Source organism: Stegostoma tigrinum, chromosome 24 (assembly GCF_030684315.1).
Source record: "Stegostoma tigrinum isolate sSteTig4 chromosome 24, sSteTig4.hap1, whole genome shotgun sequence".
Classification (NCBI taxonomy): domain Eukaryota; kingdom Metazoa; phylum Chordata; class Chondrichthyes; order Orectolobiformes; family Stegostomatidae; genus Stegostoma; species Stegostoma tigrinum.
The window spans coordinates 30,117,933-30,142,505 of NC_081377.1; the positions used below are offsets into that span (position 1 = coordinate 30,117,933).

General features: G+C 42.1%; 1 protein-coding gene across 9 annotated transcripts; it reads right to left on the bottom strand.

Moving 5' to 3' along the window:
- Positions 1-5,150: 5,150 nt before the first annotated feature.
- Positions 5,151-24,083, bottom strand: zgc:114119 (Mediator of RNA polymerase II transcription subunit 30-like). 9 transcript variants are annotated; one of them, XR_009447181.1, is made up of 8 exons: positions 23,953-24,083; positions 19,734-19,945; positions 12,898-13,056; positions 11,864-11,956; positions 9,387-9,536; positions 6,892-6,948; positions 5,759-5,959; positions 5,151-5,639 (listed from the first exon to the last, which is right to left on the bottom strand). XR_009447181.1 is itself a non-coding variant. In XM_059654325.1 (5 exons), the coding sequence occupies exons 2-5, from the start codon at positions 19,926-19,928 to the stop codon at positions 9,441-9,443; spliced, it is 543 nt and encodes a 180-aa protein (XP_059510308.1). In that variant the 5' UTR covers positions 19,929-19,945; positions 23,953-24,083; the 3' UTR covers positions 8,338-9,440. The 9 variants fall into 9 exon arrangements, 1 of the variants encoding a protein (XP_059510308.1); XR_009447180.1 differs by having other exon boundaries at positions 6,892-7,469; XR_009447177.1 differs by having other exon boundaries at positions 5,759-6,071; positions 6,892-7,469.
- Between the last annotated feature and the right edge of the window lie 490 nt (positions 24,084-24,573).

A 24,573-nucleotide genomic window follows, 5' to 3' on the forward strand; every position in this document is an offset into this window, starting at 1 on the left:
GGTACAAGGTAGAAACTGCATGGCTTTATCTCTTTCGGGGTTTGTCTGTTATTGTGTTGCCATGGGATAATGAATGGAGCCTGTGATCAGTTTAATTGAAAAACCAAAAGAACTGTGGATGCTGGAAATCTAAAATAAAACCAGAAATTGCTGGAAAAACGCAGCAGGTCTGGCAGCACCTTTGGAGCGAAGGGCCGAGTTAACGTTTCGTATCCAGTGATCCAATTCTAAAGAAGGGCTAGTAGACTGCAAATGTTAACTCTGCTTTCTCTCCACAAATGCTATCAAATCTGCTGAGGTTTTCCAGCAATTTCTGGTTTTGTATCATTTTAATTGAACTTGCTGTCTGAACTGAATGAACTTAAGCAAGAGTCTAATCTGCATGCAGTGAAAAGTTTACAGGGATGTAAGATTTAAACTTCAAAATGGTGTAATAAGTGTTTTGTTTGTGCAGACATAATTTGTGGAAAGACACAGAACACATTGTCTCCTTTAGTTTGTCAAGAACTAAATCTGACTGTCATGGAAGCCTGTACACCCATCATCGTTTTGGTTACAACATTGGCACCTAATGACACGATAATAAAAATTCTCCTCCTGTTTTCAAATCTCCCCAAAACCCTGTCCTCTTCTTCCTCCTCCTCTGTAACCTCCTCTCACTGCAACCTTCCCAGCTCTCTGTACTGCTCTAATTCTGGTCTCTCGTGTACTCCCAATTTTAATCACTCTACCACAGCTGAACATGCTTTCACCATCATGGACTGCAGACTTAGAGTTGCTCCCTCTATGACGAATGTTTGGTCATCTGCCCTAATGTTTGTTTATGTGGCGGTGTCAAATTTTGTATGATAATCAAACTGCTGAGTCAAAGACCGTTTTATAAATATGCAAGTTTTGTCCTAAATTGGGGAGGTCACCAAATTACAACTGAACAGCCAAGCCTCTACTTAATCAGCTGTTTAGCTGAAGCATTTAAAAAGGATTTGTGCTATAATGCAGCAGGGAGTTGAGCAAATGAGTTCTGAACAGGGTCATAGACAGATTCGATCTTAAATCAAAAGCTGCATGGACTGTAATTGTTTAACTGTGTAAAAAAAAAGCCATTTAAATTAAATCCTGGTTCATTCCTGAATTATAAGTTGCAGTTGAAGGGACTTGCAGCAGTCCGTCCAATAGTAATATCCTTATTTGTAATACCAACACATCTTTGTGCAACAAACAGTAGTGTAGGTGACTGAATAGACACATGACAGGAATTATAAGGTGATTCTTAGGTGGAGGATGACAGAGAGTAATGTCTGGAGTTAAAATCCACGAGTCTGCAGACAGCAGTACCTTAAGTGACTGACATCTTCCCTTTGCCAATCTATCAGTTTCTGCACAGTCAGCCTCCTGACCTGTGTCTCGATCATCTTGCTTCCTGATAGTTCTGTCAAGAAACCTTTGACATAAGCTGTGAATCCTGGATGTGCTGAAATGCTCTGTTGATTGTTTATTTGTATGTTATTGCATCTCCCTTTTCCCAGGGGTACAGGGAAAGCAGGACTGCCCGATAGAATGAAATGGCCTTGATTCCATTTGTTTTTTATGCAATCACAACACGGCAGCCTGTAATTAACTCCAGTATATTTCTCAATAGATGTGCAATGAAAAAAAGACTACATATAATATACTTTCTCACGCATGTCCCAACTCCCATCATGTGCAATCATAAAAATTAGGCAATGCTGTTGAATCACTATCCCAGAGTGGATGCCCAGACACTGAATAAAGTTAAGCAAGGGATAGACAGGTTTTTAATTAGTAACAGATTAAAAAGGTTGTGGGGAGCATGCAGGAAAGTGAAGTTGAGGCCAAGATGAGATCAATCATGATCGTAAATGGTGGAGCAGGCTCAAGGGGCTGAATAGTGTATGCCTGGTCCTAATTCTTACATTAACACAGAAGGCAACTATTCAACTCGTTATGTCTGTGCTGGCTCTTAAAGACAGAGCTACCTGATCACCCCTACTCTGCCTGCTTTCACCCCACAGCCCAGCAATTATATCTCATTCAAGTATTTATCCAATTTCATTAGTATTGACTCGGCTTCTAACATCCATGCATTCTAAATCATCATAATACCCTATATACACGATGTCTTCTCATACCTCCCTTGCTTTTTGTTTACTAATTATCCTCAATCTACATCCTTTGGTTATCACCAGTATAAATTGTATGTTCTGTTTTGCACTATCAAAACTAGACAATGTTCTATCAACCAATGATCTAGCCACCACTGAGTTTAGGTTCTAGCCTGTAAATTAGCCTTGGTTTCACTCACTGGATTGCATAAACTACCCAATCCTGTTGTTTGGATCTGTTAATATTAGTCTAAATAGGTTTAAATTTTGAGGACATTGCATAGACAGTCCATGTACACTGTAAATATAGAAAATTAAGGGATGAACTATTTGTGGGGTTTGGAATGATGAAGAATTTGGTAGTGTAGGTAGAAACTCTGATAGGTGACTCCAGAATAAGGATGTTTAGCTTTTGAATTGGTGCCAGATCTTTTAGGGATGAGATCAGGAAGGAGTTCTCTGAGGAAATCCACTTGCCAAAAAGCTGTTGGAGATGGGGAAAATGAATTGAAAAATTAAGAACAGAGATGGCCTGACTTCTCTTTTAAGACTGCGATAGATAGGTTCTTGATTATCAAGGGTTACAGGGAGAAAGCAGGAGAATGGGGTTGAGGAACTTATCAGCCATGGTTGAATGGCAGAGCAGATGCGATGGGCTGAATGGCCTAATTTCTGCTCCTATGTCTTATGGTCTTGTACATGTGTATGAAAGGAATGGAGCCAAGGCAGGGTGAATAGAGAAATGGAGCCAATTATCTATTTAAATGCTGTTTGAAGTTAAATGGTCAACTTCCATGTTGTTAAAAGCTGTCTTTGTTTTTTATGTAAAAGTAGTCACCACCGTCTCATTAGGTGTGTGGGTGTGTGGGTGTGTGGGTGTGTGGGTGTGTGGGTGTGTGGGTGTGTGGGTGTGTGGGTGTGTGGGTGTGTGGGTGTGTGGGTGTGTGGGTGTGTGGGTGTGTGGGTGTGTGGGTGTGTGGGTGTGTGGGTGTGTGGGTGTGTGGGTGTGTGGGTGTGTGGGTGTGTGGGTGTGTGGGTGTAAGATGAATACTTCATAGTAATTTAAGCTGGTGCAGGAATTGAACCCATGCTGTTGGCATCATCTGTATTGCAAACTAGCTGCCAGCCAACCAAGCTAACTGACCCATGAAGCACAATACAGTAACTATGGCAACACAAATAAAGGAGATGAATTGACTGGGTGGAGGGTCTTGGTTTGGACACTTTAACTAACAACACTTCAGAAAATAGCAAGTGGAGGATAGATTGAACTCCAATTTAACATCTCAATGCTGTATTCCCTGTAAACCGCACTAATATCAAACAAACATCTATTGCAACAATTCACACTTATATAGTGCCTTTAATGCAGTAAAGCATCTCAAGGTACTTTACAGGACCACTATCAAACAAAATTGAATGTAAATAAGGATGCTAGTTTTGTAGCTGGACCAGGAACAACTGCGTGTCTCCTGCACCTCATCCCTCACACCCCACCCTCGCAATAACCGCCAAAAGATAATCCCCCTAGTCCTCACACACCACACCACCAATCTCCGGATATAACGCATCATCCTCCGACGCTTCCGCCATCTGCAATCCGACCCCACCGCTAAAGACATATTTCCCTCCCAACCCTTGTCAGCCTTCCGGAGAGAACACTCTCTCCACTCCACACTCCCCTCCACCCCACCACACCCGGCACTTTCCCCTGCAACCGCAGGAAAGGCTACACCTGCCCCACACCTCCCCCCTCATCCCCATCCCAGGCCCCAAGATGACTTTCCACATCAAGCAGACGTTCACATGCACCTATGCTAATATGGTATACTGTATACGCTGTTCTAGATGGGCCTCCTCTACATCTGGGAAACCAAGCAGAGGCTTGGGGACCGCTTTGCAGAACACCTACGCTCGGTTCGCAGTAAACAACTGCGCCTCCCAATCACGAACCATCTCAACTCCCCCTCCCATTCCTTAGATAACATGTCCATCCTGGGCCTCCTGCAGTGCCATAATGATGCCACCAGTAGGTTGCAGGAACAGCAACTCATATTCCACTTGGGAACCCTGTAGCCCAATGGTATCAATGTGGATTTCACCAGCTTCAAAATCTCCCCTCCCCCCACTGCATCCCAAAACCAGCCCAGCTTGTCCCCGCCTCCCTAACTTGTTTTTTCTCTCACCTATCCCCTCCTCCCACCTCAGCCACACCTCCGTTTCCTTCCTACTAACCTCATCCCGCCCACTTGACCTGTCAATCCTCCCCGGACTGACCTATCCCCTACCTACTGCCCCACCCATACTCTCCTCTCCACCCATCTTCTCCTCTATCCATCTTCAGTCCGTCTCCCCCTCTCTCCCTATTTATTTCAGAATCCTCTCCCCATCCCCCTTTTCTGATGAAGGATCTCAGCCCGAAACATCAGCTTTTGAAATTCCTAAGATGCTGCTTGGCCTTCTATGTTCATCCAGCCCCACACTTCGTTATCTTGTAAGTCAGTGAGCACAGGGATGACCACTGAACAGGAGTCAGTACAAACTAGGCTGGGGAAAGTAGCATATCTAACAGAATAACTAAAATATGTTTTAAAATGTATGTATCACCAAAGGCTGCACTCTAAGAAAGAGTTTCAGATATTCATTAACAGGAGTGACACATCCAAATATACCTCAGGATTTCAATGATCACGTCCCACTGAAGACCAGTTAGGAACATAGAACAGAACGGTCGTCTTACCAGCAAAATTCACATCCCATAATTGAATCATGTAAACCTCAGACAGGAGACCATGCATTGTGCTCAGCAGTATGAAAAGTACTTTGCACCAATACTTCTAGAGTGTGATAATTGTTATTAACACTGGCTTGCAGTTGATTTTAAGACTGAGACCAACATTTATGAGATTCAGAACTCCAAATAATTATCCCTGGTGGAAGTGACGGTATAAGGTGTAGTATGAACTTGTAGGCCTCAATGGAAATACGTTACTTCAGAAGAAAAAGCAAATTAGGTCTCTGACAAGATAAACAATATGTAAGAAATATATTAGGGACTTGAACATCAATCCATGAATTACCTAATCTCACAGTTTCATAACAGTTAACAGTGAACAAATTCAGTCCAGCTCTCTGACTTCCAACCAACTGATTGAGAGAAAAGGAGCAGGCTGTTGATGCATCTGTCCATGACATTACTGGTAAGAGTGACCACTGCACGGTCCTTGTGGAGATGAAGTCCTGCCTTCACATTGAGAATACCCTCCATTGTGCTGTATGGCACTATTACCGTGCCAAATGGGACAGGCTTTGAACAGATCTAGCAATTCAAGACAGGGTATCCATGAGGCACTGTGCACCAACAAGAATGGCAAAATCGTACTCCAACACAATCTGCAAACCAATGACCCAGCATATTCCCTCGCTCAACCATTACCATCAAGCCAGGGGATCAAGACTGGTTCCATGGCGAGTTCAGGACAGCATGCTAGGCAGACCTGAAGATGAGATGTCAACCTGGTGAAGATACAAAAGCAAGATTATTTATATGCCAAACAGCAAGTGAGAGAACAAAGCGATTCTACAACTAACAGATCAGATCTATGTGAATGGTTTTGGACAATTAAACAACTCACTGGAGGAAGAGGCTCCACAGACATCCTCATCATCGATGATGAAAGAGGCCAGCACATCAGTGCAAAAGATAAGGCTGAAGCATTCGCAGCAATCTTGCTGGACCCAACCATCTTCAGCTGCTTCAATGACTTTCCCTCCATCATATACGTCAGAAGAAGGTTGATTGATGACTGCACAATGTAAAGCACCATTTGCGACTCCTGAGATACCGAAGCAGTCCACAATCAAATCCAACAAAATCTAAACTATATCCAGGCTTGGGCTGACATGGCAAGCAGCATTTGTGCCACAGATATACTTGGTAATGATTATCTGCAATAAGAGAGAACATAACCACTATTCCTAACCATCACTGAACCCCCACTATCAATATCCTGATGGTTACCATTGAACAGAAACTCGACTAAACTTGTCATATAAAGCTCAGAATACTGTGGAAAGTGGTTCATGGTTCCCCAAAGCCTTAGCGCCATCATAAGGTACTAATCAGGAGTGTCATGGAATAGTTCCACTTTCTGCAACAAGTGCAGCTCCAGGACTTGAAGTTGTACTTCTGAAATGTGAAGCTTGACAACATTCGGGACAAAATAGCCCACTTGATTGGCATGACATGTACAAGCATTCGCTCCCCCCACCAACAGTGCACATTTGCCACTTTCACCTAGTAAAACATTCTAATGCACTTTACTGAATCAAAATCGAAGAACATTTGGCATGGAGCCACATGGGAAATATTAGACTTGGTGACCTAACCCTTGCCCAGAGAGACTTTAAGATTTAGAGAGAGAGAGAGGTGAAGAAATTCCAACTGAGCAGCTGAAGATATGGCTGCCCACAATGGAGGAATAATGGTCAAGAAGCTCAAATTGGAGGAAAGCAGATGGGCAGGAATTTGAACAATGAGTATTTTGAAACTGAGGCATTACTTGCCCTGGTATCTAGTATAGGTTGGTGAGTACAGGGAGGAGGCAGGGTGGATATTAGAATGCCTCACCTGGTGTGTTTTCATTAATGGAGTGCATAGATCCCACTGAGAGGCAGAAGGCCATTACACGTCTCCCCCCAGGCCTGTAAAAGCTGGTTGCTGACTACTTGGTCTGTGTGTTAAGACCAGGTTTTTAGATGAACTCACCATTCATGGAGGACAGTTGACGGGAGGTTGGATGGGAGACAATTGGAATTGTTGGGTCTGCAGATAAAATGGCATTGATGCATATCAGTGAAAGGTTCTGTTGGTAAGAGATAGCAAGCAAGTCATTTTTTTAAAAAGCACCATTTTGTGTTATTCATTTACAAATGAAATATGGCCATAAAAGGTAAGTCTTTGGTCAAGAATATTTCTCTCTAGTAGCACTTCTTTCCCCATCGGTGTCTCATTGTGGTGGGCTGCTCCACTAATGTATATCAGGGTATCGTTCTTCCAGTGTCTCATCCACGTGGCTATTCTTTCCGTGCTGGTTCAGGAAAGAGTGTTGTCTGGCTATTTGCCTACCAATAGCATCATAAGCAAGCCTGATCCAATCTTTGTCTAATATCCATACGTACATGTGGGAGCTTGTTGAATTGGACAGACAAGAGCAACCCTGGTGATCCTGTCCTTGGTGTGGTAGTGTTGATACAAGCTTACCAGGACTCCTCGGGCCTGATGGAACAATGGATTTTGAGGTGAGTCCGCAGGGTATCAGCATCCCCTCCAAATGCAAAGTAAACCTAGAGTACCATGATAAAATTGACTAACTTGTGACAAGCATTAGATTGTGCTATGTAATTCAAACAGATTACAAAAGGATCAATTGAACAAATACTTTTCATTAATTGACAGAAACAACCTGATAATTCATATTTTTCTACATACAGTCATAGGTTACAGGATGCAATTACTGGCCAGTACAGTGGCTCAAGGGACAGCACTGCTGCCTCACAGCGCCAGGGAGGCAGGTTCGATTCCAGACTTAGGTGACCATTTGCATGGAGTTTGCACATTCTGCCCATCTGCGTGGGTTTCTATTGTGTGCTCCAGTTTTTTCCCACCATCCAAAGGTGTACAGACCCTGTAGTGTGCAGGTTAGGTGGGGTTATAGGGTAGTGGCTGGATGGTATGCACCTCTTTGGAGATGCGAGTACAGACTTGATGGGCCAAACAGCCTCTTTCCACACTGAAGGGAATTCTGAGTCTATACAGACAAGTTGGGGAGATGGAATTTCAGCATGAGAGGTGGTGCATTTAGAAAGTAATAACAAGAGAAAGGTCTACTCAAATGTATGGCAGGATACTAGGTCAGAGGGATCTGGGGGATACTTTTCCATAGATCTCTGAAAGCAGATCAGGTTAATAGGATGGTTAATGTAGCAGATATCTTTGTTAATCAAGGCGTAGATAGTACCAATAGGGAGGTGTTCAAAACTTTGATTAGGCCACAGCTGGAGTACTACGTGCAATTCTGATCACTAACTGTTAGGAATGGAATTGCACTGGAACGGATGTAAAGGAGATGCACCAAGATGTTGCCTGGGATGGAAATTTCTTTGATGTAGATAGGCTTTGGTTATTTTCTTTGGAGCGGAGAAAGTTGAGGGGAGAGACCCAATAGAGATGTACAACACTATCCATGTTGTCCATGCCCCTCATAGAAAGTAGCTCTTCCCTTGCTGAAAGGGTCACTAACAAATCCATAATTTTAAAGGTGAACAGCTGGAGATTTGAGAAAAAGGTCATTTTTCACCTAGAGTGTGGAAGGAATTTGGAAATGAACTGCCTGGGAGGGAAGTAGAGGTGGGAAACCTCAACCTTTACGTTAGTATGTAGATGAGCATTTGAAATGTGATAACATTAAAGGTAATGAATCAAAAGTTAGAAAGTAGGATTCATTTTGATAGGTTAGGCTGAAGGGTCTCTGTACTATTTGACTCAAGACCACTGACAATTCCCTCTAGCTGGCTAATACATGCAGCCCTTTGAATTATTAGACATTGCTATTTTTATTTCTGTCTGTAAGGAACATCCAGCTATAAAGTGAATCCACTGACCGGTCACCTTGTCACTCGATAGTACAAAATTTAAGTATTGCTTGAAAAATGAAGATAATTGCAAAGCAAATAGCATCAAGTCAGATGCAAGAATACCAGATTTCAAAATGGACCAAAAATTGATAGCACGAGAAAATGCTAATTGACGGGGCATTTCCACGCGTCAGGGAACAGAGGGGCCTTTGTGTAAATTCAAAAGGGCAAGTGGACTCTAATTGGTAAAGGTATTTCAATGGAAAGTACACCATGGGACACCAAGCACTCTCAGTCTGTGGACCTTCACAGACAAAGCAAAGCAGCATTTTCCCCGACTCTCAAAGCAGCCACCAAAACCCTTCTGGCTCCATTAAATTCATAACAAACAGGATCTGATCACAATTTGCACATTCAAATAATGCACACACAACTTCAAGACTCATAACATCAGAACAAATATACTGGGCAATGTAGTCATTGATCCATCAAATTAATGCCCCCTCCCCCCGCCACCTTCCCTGTACATTTTTTTTCCTTTTTAGTTTTTCTGTAAACGTAGAATTTAAAAATATATATATACACAGTGCAGAAACAACTTAAAAAAAATGAAAAGTGTTTGTTTACAATGACGTAGACAGAGAGGTCAGTTTCTGAAACAATGGGATTCGTGTTGGGATTTTAGTTCCTCATTGCCAGCATAGAATTGATGTCCCAAATGAGATTTCGTAGCTGGTCCATAATATGCTTCAATTCATGGTTCTTCTGATGTAGTTTCTAGGAGAAAAAAAAAAACCAAACAGAATATTTAAGAAAACAGAAACATGGGAAACAGGAGCAGTAGACCATTCAGCCCCCTGGAGTCTGCTCTGTGAGTCAATTTGATTGGAGCTGATCATTCAACTTAATATCCCATTCCTACTTTCTCTCTATCTCCTTTGTCCTTTAATCCCTTTAATCTCAATGGCTACATCCACATCTTTGTTCGAGGTCTTCAGTCTTTTGACATCAACAATTTACTTTGGCAGAGAATTCTAGAGACTCACTGGTCTCTGGGAGACAGGATTTCTCCTTCTATCAGATAAGGCCTCCATTTCCCTCCTCCTTTCGATAACTTATAGCCACGTTTTCTGACACCAGTTGAGGTCCACTTTGCCCTCTCTAGTGGGTGCTGGAGATTTCACAGCTACTTCAAAGAGGAGTGGGAATTCAACCTTGGTGCCCTGGACAAAGCATTCACTGAATCTGCTTCCTCTGCCCTTTCAGACACTACATTCAAAATGCAGCGGAAAATAGAATTCTCATCAGCTGTTTGGTTCCTTGCCTTAAATTTAACTCCACTGGCTACCAAGCTTTCTGCTATTGGTCATTGTTTCTCCTTATTTTCTGTACTCTATTTTGATCCTTCATGATTTAGGACACTTCATTCAAATCTGACTTCAATATCCTCTGCATGGAGAATAGAACTCACAGGTTCCACAGTCTTTTCACACAACTGAAGTCCCTTCTGTAAAACAATATGCTCTTTTGCATATTACAATAGATCAGATTATCCTAAGAGCCCCAGATCTGACCCTGAGATGTACTGTTTCAGGGTAATAAAATTTACCCAGATGTATCAACACTAGGACCTAGTAGCACTTGGCATTTTATTCCACAATGATGATTACACTGACCTTTAAACTAATTATTTGCAATTTGCTTTCATACATGAATTAGTCAGTAGTTGGGGAGTTATCTGGCACAAACGTATATAGCACTAGAGTCCTTGGCATTTAAAAGAAAACTATCTTAATGAGCAATATTTTACATAAATTACACACAGTCCGATGTGAGTGGGTAAAATAATCTGACATTTAAGAAAGTCCAAGAACATAGCATGACCTCCAGTAGTTTACTACTTGTAATTCAGCAGGCATGTGAATAGGTTAATAGTTTCCTGCTGTTCTTAACTTAGCCTCAAGTTATCCTGTACTTATTTGTTGATCAGAGGATAGAATTCTGATGGACAAGAGAAGAGGAGGGAGCACAATGATGAGCAATTTCTGAAACAGAGAAAGAATTGCTGCAGAAACCTAGCAGATCTGGCAACACCTGGGGTGAGAAAAAAGTAAACATTTCAGGTCTAGCGACCCTTCTCCAGAACTATTAGCAGCTGGGAAAACATGGTCATATAAGTTGAAGGCAGGGGGATGCAGGTGGGAGAGGGAGTAAGCCCTCTCCTGCAAAGTCTTCAAAATATATATCACCCTTTCCTAGCCACTAATAGTTCTGAAGAAAGGTCACTGGATCTACAATGTTAGCTCTGCTTTCTTTGCACTGATGCTGCCAGATCTGCTGAGTTCCTCCAGCAATTTCTGTCTTTGTATCAGATTTCCAACATCCACAGTTCTCAGCTGTATTTCAATGACCAATTTCTACCCACTAATCAGAAATAGAGATTGGATAAGGAAACTCAATCTTTTTGAAAATCTGAGCAATCTCTAATTGAAACTATAGCTACAGTCACACAAGGAGACATGGCATGTGATGGGCTAAATACTACTTTCTCATCCAGCTTGTCCAATAACACAGACAGAGCCTTATAATAGACTGACCAACTGGCTCAGCTCAGGATTACATCTCAAAGTAGAATGAATCAACATCTCCCAGTAATGACAGAGTGGGTCAAAGTAGCTTAAAACACAGCACAGATAAGATTGTGAATGGAACAAGAAGGGAAGTAACAGTGGAGGAATGTCTGGCTGCAGGAAGATTCAGAACTCAGAATACCTGGATGATGGCCCATTCACCCACTTATTGATTCAGCTTATCTTGTGTTTGTGGTCATTTTTACTCCATTCTCTTCCCAATGTTCACCCTTTCAGACATTCCAGCACGTTCCAGATCACAACAACTTACTAATTTTAAATAAGTCCTCATGGCACCTCAGGTTATCGGTCAATATCTTGGATTAGCTGCTATTATTTTAAAAAATCCTGCAGGGAGAGAGTCTGTGGGTTTCAGAGACAGAGCTCCGTCTGTGGCAATTTTATCCAAAGCCCTCTTGCACTTTTATGAACAGGAGACAGAAATGATTTGAACAGCAGAAACCACAACTTCACCTTGAGGATTTCCTGGCACTCTTTGTTTGCTAAACTGCCAACGTTCGGAAGGTCTGAAGGTCTGAAGGGCTCCTCACCCACAAAAGGAATCAACTGCCAAGAGAAAGTGCAAACAACAGACTTTGTAAAAAGGAACACAAGAACAGAGAAGGCCATTCAACTCAAATCTGCTCCTCCATTTATTTAGAACAGTGATGTACAACTCCATATTCCTAAATTCCCTAACCTAGCAAAGAAGATTCAATAGTTTCTTGAAAGTTTGGTTTGACCTCAATCCCCCACAGCATTTTGCAAGCATTCCAGATTACATTTATGGTATCAAAATCATACTCCTGACATCACCTAAGATTAAAAGGTTCAACCCTCTTACGTCTGTATTCCCCCAGCAGGGAAAATAGTTTTTTGTATTCACTCAGTTAAATTCCTATCATTTTAATCACCACGATTAGATTCTCAACTTCTAAACCATGGAAATACAAACAAAGGTTTATGAATAAGCATAAAATAACCCTTTAAGCCCAGTTACCATTTTACAATATCTGTGGTGGCGTATCCCCTCCCATTTGGCTGACCAATATCAGTCCTTCCTTTAGTGTTAATATCTGGTTAATGGCATTGCTCAGTTTGTTAATATCTTTAAAGAGGAGACAGGTGGTGGGGCCTATTAAGTTTGAGCCTTTAGGGCTCCTGTGGTGCATTGTTAGTGCTCCTACCTCTGATCCAGAAGATCCAGGTTCAAGTCCCATCTGTTCCAGATGTGTGTCATAACATCTCTGAACAGGTTGATATACATAGGGAGCAATTATAACCCTGGGTGGTGGAAGGAACTGTAAGCCTGGTTAGTTAACCTCTACTCCGTTTTAGACTTTTGGTCTTACTGACCGGCTGGGGTCCAGATTGACAAGTAAACATTAATTTAAAAGCAGGAGCTGCCCATTAGCTCCCGACCTCATTTCAATTTCTTTGACCTATTGGTTGCACTGAAAAATAAAAACAGCCTTTTAGGAAGAAAAGCTGCGCTTGTTGCTAGCTACCTCTGTAACAGAGACGTCAGAGACACCACACATCTCTCCACACTTATCATACAGCAACCGTAGCTTCTTGAAGAGCAGGGTGAGCTGGCGCAGGTGCTCCTGGAGTTTGTTGTACCGTTCCTGGTACATCATGTGATTTTGTGTGACTCCATTCGGAAGCTGCATGAAAATGATAGGTGAAATACAGATTGAGTACAGGGAAAATTCAATGCTCCCAACATACAAACACTCCCTTCCAATCACTGTGAACCAATGCCACTTTTAACTATTTTCCTAATCTGTGATATACTGTCCTCGTGTTTTTCTTTCATTTAAGAGGAAGAAACATTGTGAGCGCTTCCAGAGGATTTTTCAATAATGACAGCATTTTACGTAGTAAGTATATGGAAAATGATTCCTCCGATAGAATCAGTGACTAGTGTAGGAAAATGTAACATGGTGGCAAAAGATGCAGAGATGAGATTATACAAAGCAGTGGATTACTGCAATCTGTCATATTACTGAAACAACAGCAAATTCAGTTCCAATTGCACTCTAACAGTGAATGAGATAAATATTTGAAAAGGAAAAATTACAGGCACTAGCACCTCCACATTCCTTTTATCACACCTTTTATCACATTTTCATTGAAGTTTTTCTTGGAAGTGTACAAGCAAGAGACATTTCACAGAACTTTTCAATTAACCCAGTTTAATATGTGCCAGAGAGGATGGGTTTATTTTGGATTCCTTTAATTGGTGATCAAGTCCATTTACAGCACACTTTCTCCATCTATTTACAGCATCCCTGTTAGTAAATCCCCCAAGTTTGAAAGCAGATGTGGAGAACTCAGGGAGGCTCGTTACAGCATGCTGGGAAGTATTGGGAAACCTCAGCAAATTTGCACCAGTCCAGGAGCAGATGCAGGGCAGATTCACAGCAATGATACCAATGCTAAGAGTCAAATGTGGAGGCTTGTACTATCCAAGGAAGGCCATTAAAGGAATTGATAGGACAGAGAGAAAGATGAGAGAGAGAGAGAGAGAGAGAGAACGCGCACAAAACAAAAAGCTATTTTAAGCATTTCTTCACAGGGTAGTGGAAATCTGGAATACTGAAAGCCACTGGAGGCTAAGATCAGTTCAAAACTTCATAAAAAAAAAATCAATAGGCTTCTGTTCATTAATGCAATGGAAGATGGTAGGAAAGAGGGAAGATGGAGTTGCAACACAGAACAGTTACAATCCTGTTATGTAACAGAGCAGGCTCTAGAAGTTGAATTGCATACTCTTGTGCCTATATTGCAAAAACATTGTTGACTCTAGTCTGTACAAGGGTGTAAGTGAGACAATTCATTCATTCACTGCATTTCAGATTGCCCCTTCTCCTACATGATTCTTCCTTCTGAAACGCAAAATCTGCTGTTACATGAAAAAACCATGTGTAAGTCAAGGCTCCTTTAGTTTAACCAGCAGGCTCACATTTTCCTTGGGTCGGGGGGCGGGGGGGGGGGGGGGGGGGGGGTGGAGTGGGGGAGGGGGGTGTGGTGTGATTGTGGTCACGGTCACCTGCCCGGTGTCAGATCTTGTCCTGCACCATTCAATTCAACAGTTTTTCAATGATCATTTGCTGGGGGTGCAAGTTTGAAAAGCAAATACACAGTGAGAGCAAAGCAGTATTCAGGACTTTGATTGATGGAATCAATTATCCCCCTCATTAAACAGTGAAATTAAAGGATCAAGAGAGGAACAGCAGGCTCTTGTGGCAGTGTGGTAGTGCTCCTACCTCTGAGTCAGAAGGCCTGGGATCAAGTCCCACCTGCTCCAGAGGTGTACAGTAACATCTCTGAACAGGTTGATTAGAAAATATCTAGAGGAATAACAGAAGGAAATATTGAATTAGAATCAAATGAGAGAGAGAGAGAGACAGAGAGAGAGAGAAATAAAGGAAGGAGGAACGGTTTGTCTTCAGAGAGAGATAAAAAAAAAAGAGATTTTTAAATTTTAACATTAAAGTACAATTGACCAGCTGCAGGAATGAGAATTTGCAGTTTTTGTGTGCCAAATTGGAGAGCTTAAGGGACTTTGTCATTTTGAGGAGCTTTACAATGTTATATATCAGTTCTATCTTTGTAAGGTGTTTGGTGGCTAATTAATGTGAAAATGCAGCTCATTTCTCAAGAATTGCTGGGGTGGTGGTGAGGCAAAGATACTTTTCTCATGAAGCTAAAGGCAGGAGGAGGAAAAACAAACATTCATTCAGCAACTTGTGGTGATTAGCAGCTCAAGGGGTATCTCATCCTCTAAATAAATGTGCAAAACAACAAGTGAATAACAGTGAGTGCCTTCAATCTCACTTAACTTCCAAAGTTCTGTGCTTGTATTCCAGTTACAGTGGCTGTATTTTCTAACACAATGATACTTAATACTTCCAGTCAGTGCAAGCTTGCAATTACTTGCTGTCCTGGGACAGGTAGGAACGGGATCAAACAAGATGATGTGCACTAAAGGAGATAGCAGAAGAGGATCACCATGTAATGGGAAAACGTGGTCCTACAACCTTGAAGGAAAGCAACTGGTAAGTGACTTGATAGAGACAAAGAAAAGCATAGGATCGAAATTCTATGCCACAAACACTGCTTTAGATTTAAGAGTAATGAATTACAAATTCAGACTCGTTGGAGACAAACGTAAAACTCAATTAAGAATTGCCTCTCAGTCTCAAGGTCAACATGCAAAACGAACTGCTGGGCGGAATACTGGAATCAAAAACTATAAGCAATTAAATACCTCGGATGGAAAGTGCAGGGGGAGCAGGGTAAAAGTTCTAGCTGATTGGCCGAACTGGTTTCATAAATCTCAAACAGACAATAGTCCGACAGGCCTTGTGCTGCACATAGACACGAAACCTGCCTATTTCCCTCGGTACTAAGTCGCAATGAGTCCCTGTTTTGAGTCAAATGTGACTCCCTTACTTTCTTCACGGAAACTACCAGATCTTCTGCGTTTGTCCAGCATTTTGTTTTTATTTCAAGTCTCCAGAATCTGCGCTATTTTATTTATTATTTTAGAAATCTTTGCCGAAATCCCATTAAAAATAAGCATATGCCCAGTTCATTGTTCCTGTTTCCACTAACTCGAAGTGGCTCAGATTGTTCAAATGAAGCAACTGCACCATCTAACGGTCAAAATTCCATACTGCAAGTCAAAGGGAAACAGTCGACGCTTTATGAAAAACTGAGAGGACTGCGGATGCTGTAAATCAGAAACAAAATCAGAAGTCGCCGGAAAAGCTCAGCAGGTCTGGCAGAATCTGTGAAGAGAAATCAGAGTTAACGTTTCGAGTCCGATGACCCTTCCTCAGAACTCATGGTAGCTAGGAAAATGTCAGTTTATATGCAGAAGATAGGTGGTAAGAAGTAAACAATATATGTGGGAGTAGAGCCCAAAGAGAGAGAGAAGAGCAGTTGGACAGACGAAGGATTGGATAACGGTCAGGCTCAGAGGGTGAATAGCTGTTAATGGAGACTGTAATGGCTTACAATGGATTGTGTGCAATACAGGCTGTGAGATAACCAGGCCTGGTGCGTGTGTGGAGATGGTGGTTAAGACATGGGAGCCCTAAAGTTATTAAACTCGATACTGAAAGGGTCCCCAAGCAGAAAATGAGTGTTGTTTGTTCTTTCAGCTTTGCTGGGGTACTGCAGCAAGCCTGAGACACAGATGTTGGCCAGGGAACAGGGTGGTGCGCTAAAGTGGCAGGAAACTGGAAGCTCTGCCTCATTTTAGCAGGCAGAGTGTGTGTTCTGCGAGATGGTCAATCTACCCTTCGTTTCTGCAACATAGAGGAGACCATATTTGAGCGCAACAACTACAGTAGACCAGATTGTGCAGATAAAGTGCTGCTTCACCTGGAAGGTACGTTTGTCCCCTTGGATACTAGAGAGGGAGGAAAGTAATTGGCAGGTGTTACACCTTTGGCAGTTGCAGGGGAAGGTGTAGTGGGGCTGTTGGAGGCAGGGTGGACCAGGGTGTCCTAGAAGGAGTGGTCCCTGCAGAAGGTGGACAAGGGAGGGGAGGGGAACATGTCTGGTGGTGGCACCTCGCTGGAGATGGTGGAAATGGCAGCTAATGATCTTCTGGATGTGGATGCTGATGAGACATTACGTAAGGACAAGGGGAACCCCTACGCTATGGTTGACTGGAAGAGCAGAAGCCTTGATTAAGGTATGTGACCAGGCACAGGGTAGGGGACTAGCTGTGGAAGTACAGCCTGTTTTGTAATACTTGCCTTCAACGAAGGTTGCATTTTACCTTTTCTCAGTAGTTGCTATGCCCCTGATTTTCTCTCATATCATGTGACCCAGATTATCAACTCAACAAATTTGTGGCCTCACCCTACACCAATACTGATACAATGGTGTATTAGGGTTGTCAACTCTCCAAGATTGTCCCAGAGTCAGCAGCAATTAAACATTAACATCCTAGGCGATGGAGTGAGAAGCCAAGGAGAAAAATCATAGTAGTACTTAAAAATCTCTCACTTTCTTTGAATACTTTTTTTTGACTTTATAAAAATGGAATATTGGCTACTTGACAGGGCAGTATTGCTGAAGGCAGGAAGTCATGTGATTAAACCTCCAGGAATATGTCCAGAATTAGCAATCCGATATGTAATGGATGTACTACATGATACATCAGCAATGCAGGGAAATCAAGTTAAAAGTACATCATAATTTTAAAGTCTTTTTTAAAAAAAATCTAAAAATAATAAGCTGGCATCAGAAGAGGCAATCCTGAAGCTGTCAGGTTATTGGACAAACCTAACTAGTTCACATGTTAAGACATCCTTACCTAATTCGGTGTGCAGTATTCAGTATCTAGACCTACAGTGTAGTTGACCTTTAACTATCCTCTGAAGTGACAGAGCTGAAACGTTATTCTGGGACATCTAGCTCTGCTCCTATCCTGGTAATGAACATGAGAAGGCAATGGCAACAAACAGAAGCACTGTCAGCGTCAAATGGTTCTGAAGATTATTCCTATTTTCCTGAAAATATTAACCTGGTTTCTATTTCCACAGATGCTGCAAGGACCTATGGAGTTTTTAACAGTAGTTTGTTTTTATTTATTAGCATGTTTGATCATTTTGGTATTTTCTTGGGTCATACAGATTATTTGAAAAGCCAAATAACTTGGCTTGCTTGCCAAAGTACTGGAAACACAAGGACCATGAGGGAGAATGAATTATTGCAAGGATAATTAGGGTTTGGTGATGAGTGTCAGCCTTGCTCAACAATCATCTTGTTAAAAAAAAATGGAAGAAACTTCACTACAACTTTTCCATCACAAGGACTGTCAGCTTCCACCTTCGCAATATCACTCATCTTCTCAAAACTCGCTATCACTCATCTCCAACTGTTACGTTAGTTCTTCTGCTGCTGAAATTTTCACACTTTATAAATATCAGCTCATCCAAAGCTCTGCTGACCCACATCCTCCTCCTTGAACTGCAATGGCTCACGAAACTTTAGCATCTTTAATTTTTCATGCTTATTCTCAGATTTAAATAGACCCAGATGGAAACAGGGGAACCGTGGTGCAGCTAGTTTGGGAACTACAGGCCCAAAGTCTTATCGTCTTCCAAGTACACTACATTTAATATGTCTGAACTTGCTTACATACTCAAATGTTATTTTCAGAAAAAAATCTAAATAAACCAATATTAACTGCTTCTGCCAATTCCACATGAATCTATTTTACGAATTGTCCACAAGACTCAACTGAATTTTTGAAATGGGTTTAAAATTCAGTTGCTTCAAGCACAGGCCATGACCTCTGGTTCTATTTTTATGAACAATGGGGAAAACAGCTTGTCACTGTTTACAGCACTTGGATACTTGTGGTTTGTATGGCTCAGTCACTACACCATGAGAACTTATTTCATGTCAGGTGCAAACAGCCTGGCTATATATTTCCTGTTTTTTTATATCTTTCAGACAGACACACCAAACTGGGTGCTTGTGGCTTTCAGTAGGAAATGCTAACAAAGCTAATTTTCTACAGTTATAATGCCTAAGGCCCTCTTGCGGGACAGTGGCAGTGTCCCCAGACTGGGAGGAACAGGTTCAAGTCCCACCTGCTCAAGCGGTGTAGAACATTGCTGACAGTGAAGGACATAGCAGTGCATTCCAAGTCAGGATCATGTACATCTTGAAAAGCAACCTGCAAGCGGTGGTGTCCTTGCACTAGTTAATGGAGATCAAGGTTTTAGAAAGTGCTGTTGAAGAAGCCTTGAGGAGTTGCTGCACTGCAGTGGGTAGCATGGTGCTTCAATGGTTAGCACTGCAGCTTCACAGTCCCAGGGACTGATTCCAGCTTTGGGTCACTGTCTGCGTGAAGATTGCATTTACTCCCTACATCCGCATGGGTTTCCAATGGTGCTCTGGTTTCCTCTTACAGTCCAAAGATGTGCAGGTTTGGTTGATTACCCATGGTAAATGCATAGTTCTGGTGATAGAGTCAAGGGTTGGGTCTGGATGTGATGCTGCTCATGGGGTTGGTGCAGATTCAATGGGCCGAATGGTATCTTTCTGCACTGTAGGGATTGTATGATCTTGCAGATGATTTGGAGGTTGTGAAGAGCCTTACGTGAATGCATGTCTGTTCCTCCTGAAAGGAGCAGACAAGCCTCCTGTGACACCAGTCAGAACCCATTTCATGCTCTCTTTGCCTAACCTATGCTGCAATTTACCCAGAAGTCCTCAGCGCAGTTGTTTTGTACCTGAAATCAAAGGCATCCTATTCCTTAATCTGACAATGAGCAATAAATTAAAGAGGAAGGGAGAAACCAGTCACCTGCGTTGCCCGGAGCATGTGGAAGATGTCCATTGTACGTGCCACAATGTCCTGAACAGTCTCCTGGCCAACTTTGCAGAGGGTGACACATGTGATCTCACGCAGGGCACTTTGAGGCTGCTGTGGGGGTACTGGCGCTGCGGTCTGAGAGTGTAGGCCAGGAATCCTTGGCCCAGCGCCAGGTAGTGCTGTCATGACTGACTAAGGCAACCCTAGAGAAGAAACAAATTAGGTCAGAGAAGTATGTAAGCGATTACCTGAACAGATTTGGGGTTTAGGAAGTGGAGGCTGATCAGATCAGATTGTTTTAAATGATTCAAAAGATATGATTCATCAGAGCAGTTCTAGTTGGTAGGGGAAGCCCAGAAAAAAAAAGAGCTTGATTTTAAAATTTGGGCTCAGCTTTGGAAAGCAACTAACATTTATATAAAATGCCCAATGTCGTAAAATTTCCCAAAGCAATTCAAAAGAATGTGACCCAACAAAAAATTGACACCAAGCTACAGGAGGAAAATTTGTGTCAGGTGACCACAGGCTCAGCAAACCGGTGAATATATGGAGCATTCCAAAAGTAAAAAGGTAGAGTCAGAAAGGGTCAAGGAATTCTAGGGCTTGGAACCAGGCACTTGAGGCACAAATGCCAAAAGATAAAATGTCATAACTGGAGAAGCAGGGATCAGAAGGACACAGTGAAATCCATACATTTCTCTCCCCCACCTCCTCCCCCCAACACCAGGTAGAGAAATTTGTGGAACTCCGATTCCTAAAGTCTGTGAATTCTGGAAATCATCAGAACTTGCACAAAATCCGTAAATATTTATTGGGTAAGGGCATTGGGAAATAGCAAACAAAGAATGGTTAATCATGTCAGGAACAGATTAGCCATGATCTGCTGAATGGAGTTCTATGCAATACCTTGTCACAGCTGTCTGTATCACCCAACTTTCCAGCTAGATAGATTTTGATCATACATGAAAATTAGAAATTAATGTAGACAAAGAAAATTAACAGTATGAGAATAATCTCCAGGAAATAAAAGTATCTATTTTACAGAAAGCCATCCCTCAGTTTGTATAGTCACCTTGAAATCGGAAACTTCAAAACTCACTCCAAGAATTGGTGCAGAGAAATGAAGGCTGGCATTCCACGGCAGTATCAGTGGAATACTGCACTGGCAGAAGTGCAGATTTTTGCATGAGACATTAAACCTGTCCACCTCCTTAACAAGATGTAGAAGATCCCATGGCACTATTTTGAAGACAAGTGCGAAGATCTCCTTAGTGCTGCAGCTGATATTTGTTCTTCTGCTAACACCAATACTGTAAATAGCAAATTATCTGGATAGTATTGCTATCTGGTATGACCACAATGGTTGCTGTTTCCTCCATTACACAGTGACCAGACTTCAAAAGCCCTTAATTAACGTAAAGCACTTGGGCCACAACAGATCATAGAACATGCTATTTGACTCAAGTCTTCCTTCTTTTGATTCGCAGTTAGTTTTACATTTAATTCAGCAAAACTCTTCGCACAGCAATGAATGAACTCTCTCATTGAAGAAGGATTCAAATCCATATAGCTATGGAGCTATAGCTAGCTACATGAACCTGGCTCGCTCCACAATTAAACAGGCCACTGTGCACACAGTCACTGTTCCTAAAATGTTTAGCTAATTCAAAACTCAGCACAAAATAGGGTATAAACTGCAAAGTCCCATTCACCCATCATACTTGTGTTAACAAACCTACACCTGCTTCCAGTCTAACAATAGCTTGATTTAAAATAAAAAGTGTTCATCCTGTGTTTAGATTCCACCATAGCTCCAACTTTTCTTTATCTCTGATGTCCAGTGCTGCACACCTCAGATCTCTATACTCCTGTAACTTTAGCATCCACCGCCGCGCCCCCCCACCCCCAAAACTTCCTGTCACCTTTAGCAGCTGCGTGTTCAGTCACTTGGAGCGCAAGCTTTGGAAATTTCTCCCTTAGCTTCTTCATTCTCTGTAAAATCTCTCAAAGACCCTTTGACCAAGCTTCTCATCGATCCTGCTACCTCCAACTTTGGCTCTGTTTCTCGGATTAATTGCCTGGTGTTCTTTCAGATTTGTTTCACCAAAAGATACAGTTTTTAAACTTCAGGTCATGGCATCACATATGGTAAACATGCTGCTTATAGTGGCACAGAGCCAGCAAATATCAAACTGATGAAATGGACTACGGATTATTGTCACGTGCTTGTTTTTTCCATTATGCAGAATGCCAAAGCCAAATCCCTCCCCCAACCTTTTAAAATATATTTTATGGTTATTATTTTTATTTTTTAAAAAAAGTTATCAGTCTTGGGATATGAATGTAACTGCCAAGGCCAGCATTTATTGCTCATTTTTCTTAAACTGTTCTGCTAAGTAGTGTTGCTATTTCTCTTGATCTGTACGCCTAAATTTCCTCCGTTCCCTTATCCCTGTCTCTCACTCATTAGGAAAAATTCACAATACAAACCCTAGAAGGGTACAATGTATGTAGTGCATGAGTAAAAGGTGCTGATCAGATGGTAATTAGACATTTTCCAAAGGAGCTTTTGACCTCCTTACCCTTCCGCTAGGATTGTACGTCGGAGCTGTGTTATCATTCACAGACACATTCTGCAAGCTAATAATATTTTTTTGTACTGTGTAGCAGTCCTCCCTGTATTAACTACAGTGTGGTGTCACTGGCCACCTCAAAACTTGCCAATAAAAAACCTGTCCTCCTCAATCTTCCAAACATTCACGTGCACTCAAAACATGCACAAATTTCACTGGTTTGTTTGTAGAGGCATACCCTGATGTTGCCTGCCTCAGCCTGGCTGGATTGAATATTAAAAGGTGATGCTTCTTCGTTGCATTTTTCTTGAGTTTTTAAAACCGAAGCTAACAAAATTCTGGTTCATGGAACCTGTCCTTTAGAGAAAAGTAATTGTTCGTGGGATGTAGCTTTCACTGGCTAGACTAGCATTTCTTAACCGTCCTCAATTGCCAGGAACTGACTGGCTTGCTAAGTCCATTTCAGAGAGCGATTGAGTCACATGCAGGCCAGACCTTGTAAGAGTGACAGATTTCCCTGTGTTAGCCAGATGGGTTTTTGAACAAATGTCTCCATCAGGAAAGTCTTTTTTTAAAAAAAAATTCCAGAAATTAGTCTGAAACCTGGATTTACTAGTCCACTTCGCAGATCACTTAAAGAAAGAAGGGGCTGGAATGAGAATAAACCTTGATATGTTCCCCTGTCTTTAAAAAGATATGTGAGTATTCAAAAGTGTTAGTAAAATAATTGGACCTGCTTTTCCTGGTCTCGGTCAAATCAACGAAAGGGTTCTTGTTGGGATAAACCGATTATCAAAATAACATTATTTACCCACGTGCTGAAAGAGAAGTATGCTGACAAAGCTATTTTACACTCTTGCTATGTAGGTAGGCGTCCTTTTCAAAATTCCAAACGCCCAGAAACAGATTGAGAGGAAGTAACCCCCGCGAAAAGCCCAGGTGTAGCAAACTACTTCCCCCAGGAAAGGAGACGATTCGATTTAAAATGCAACACACAGACGTGAGAGCGAGAGAAACCAACCCTCACTCTTAAAAGTATTTTAATTGAATTAGTGTATGGGGGTGGGGGACGGGGGGACGGGAGAAAGACATGTATAACTGTGTAGAAGAAAGAGGACGGAATTTTCTGAAGACATTACGAATAGGAAACGGCGCTGCCTTATGTAACGGAAGGCGGGGGGGTTACCGAGCGCCGATGGCAAAGTAGAGAAGAGGGAGAGGAAGGCCAAGTCTGTCTCATAGAGGGAGGGGGCAGTGACAGCATATTTGTCAGTTTCAAAGGGAGACTCGGAGACACTGTATCCAACATTTCGAACCCTGGTGAAATCAACATTCCGAGACAATGTTGCAATGTTCTAAACAAGCTGCTACAATGTATCACAGCACGTCAGGCATTCCACAGCCGCTCCCCCACCCCCAAATCTGCCAAAAAACCCTCAAAACACTTTTCACTTACTTTAATTCAGAAACAAAATTGAACGCAAGAACGATAGACTGCGCGGCATTGACTCAACCACTTCTTGCTAGCAACAGAACATCACCGAATCTTTTGTCCATAAAAAGTTGGCGTGTTTACGTTCCTATGAGACCCACACACAAATGAGGAAAGAACCGCGCCTCGTCCCCGAAACAAATACCTTTCTAAGCTTTAACTCCAAAACCGCCAGGTTTCCCGCTCCTAGTTCGCTCTACACTCTTTCTTATGTAAAATAGAAACTTTCAATGTTGTAGCAGGAAGCGGTCTCGTTGTTCGTGAACAAATCAGTGATCGAAGGTGATGACTTCACTTCCGCACTGCTAAGCATCGTTCCATGATTGAGTGGTTCTTCGATTGCGGGAGTTGGCGAATGGATTTGAACGGATTTTTGTGCGGCCCTTCCAATACAACGAAATGGGGACATTGTTACATCAAACATACAACGTCTCTTTTATAGAGAGATGGAGCTTACCAAATCGTACACGAAGAAATGAAACAAGTAAATGACAAATAATACTGCTGCTAATAGACATGCCGGTGCCTCCTGATTGGCTAAAAGCGTACTACCAGATTCCGCACGGATTTCCTCCACAGGTAGAGAGGACTGTGAAAAGACAGGCGAGCAGACTATTCATTCCCCCACCGAAAGGCTACATCTAATCTTTGAATGGGCCTGAAAACAAAATAAAAATGTGGCATCCACGGAGACAAAGCAAGCTAACGTTTCGAGACGAAATAAAGTCCAGAGGTCAGAGATGGTGGGAACTGCAAATGCTGGACA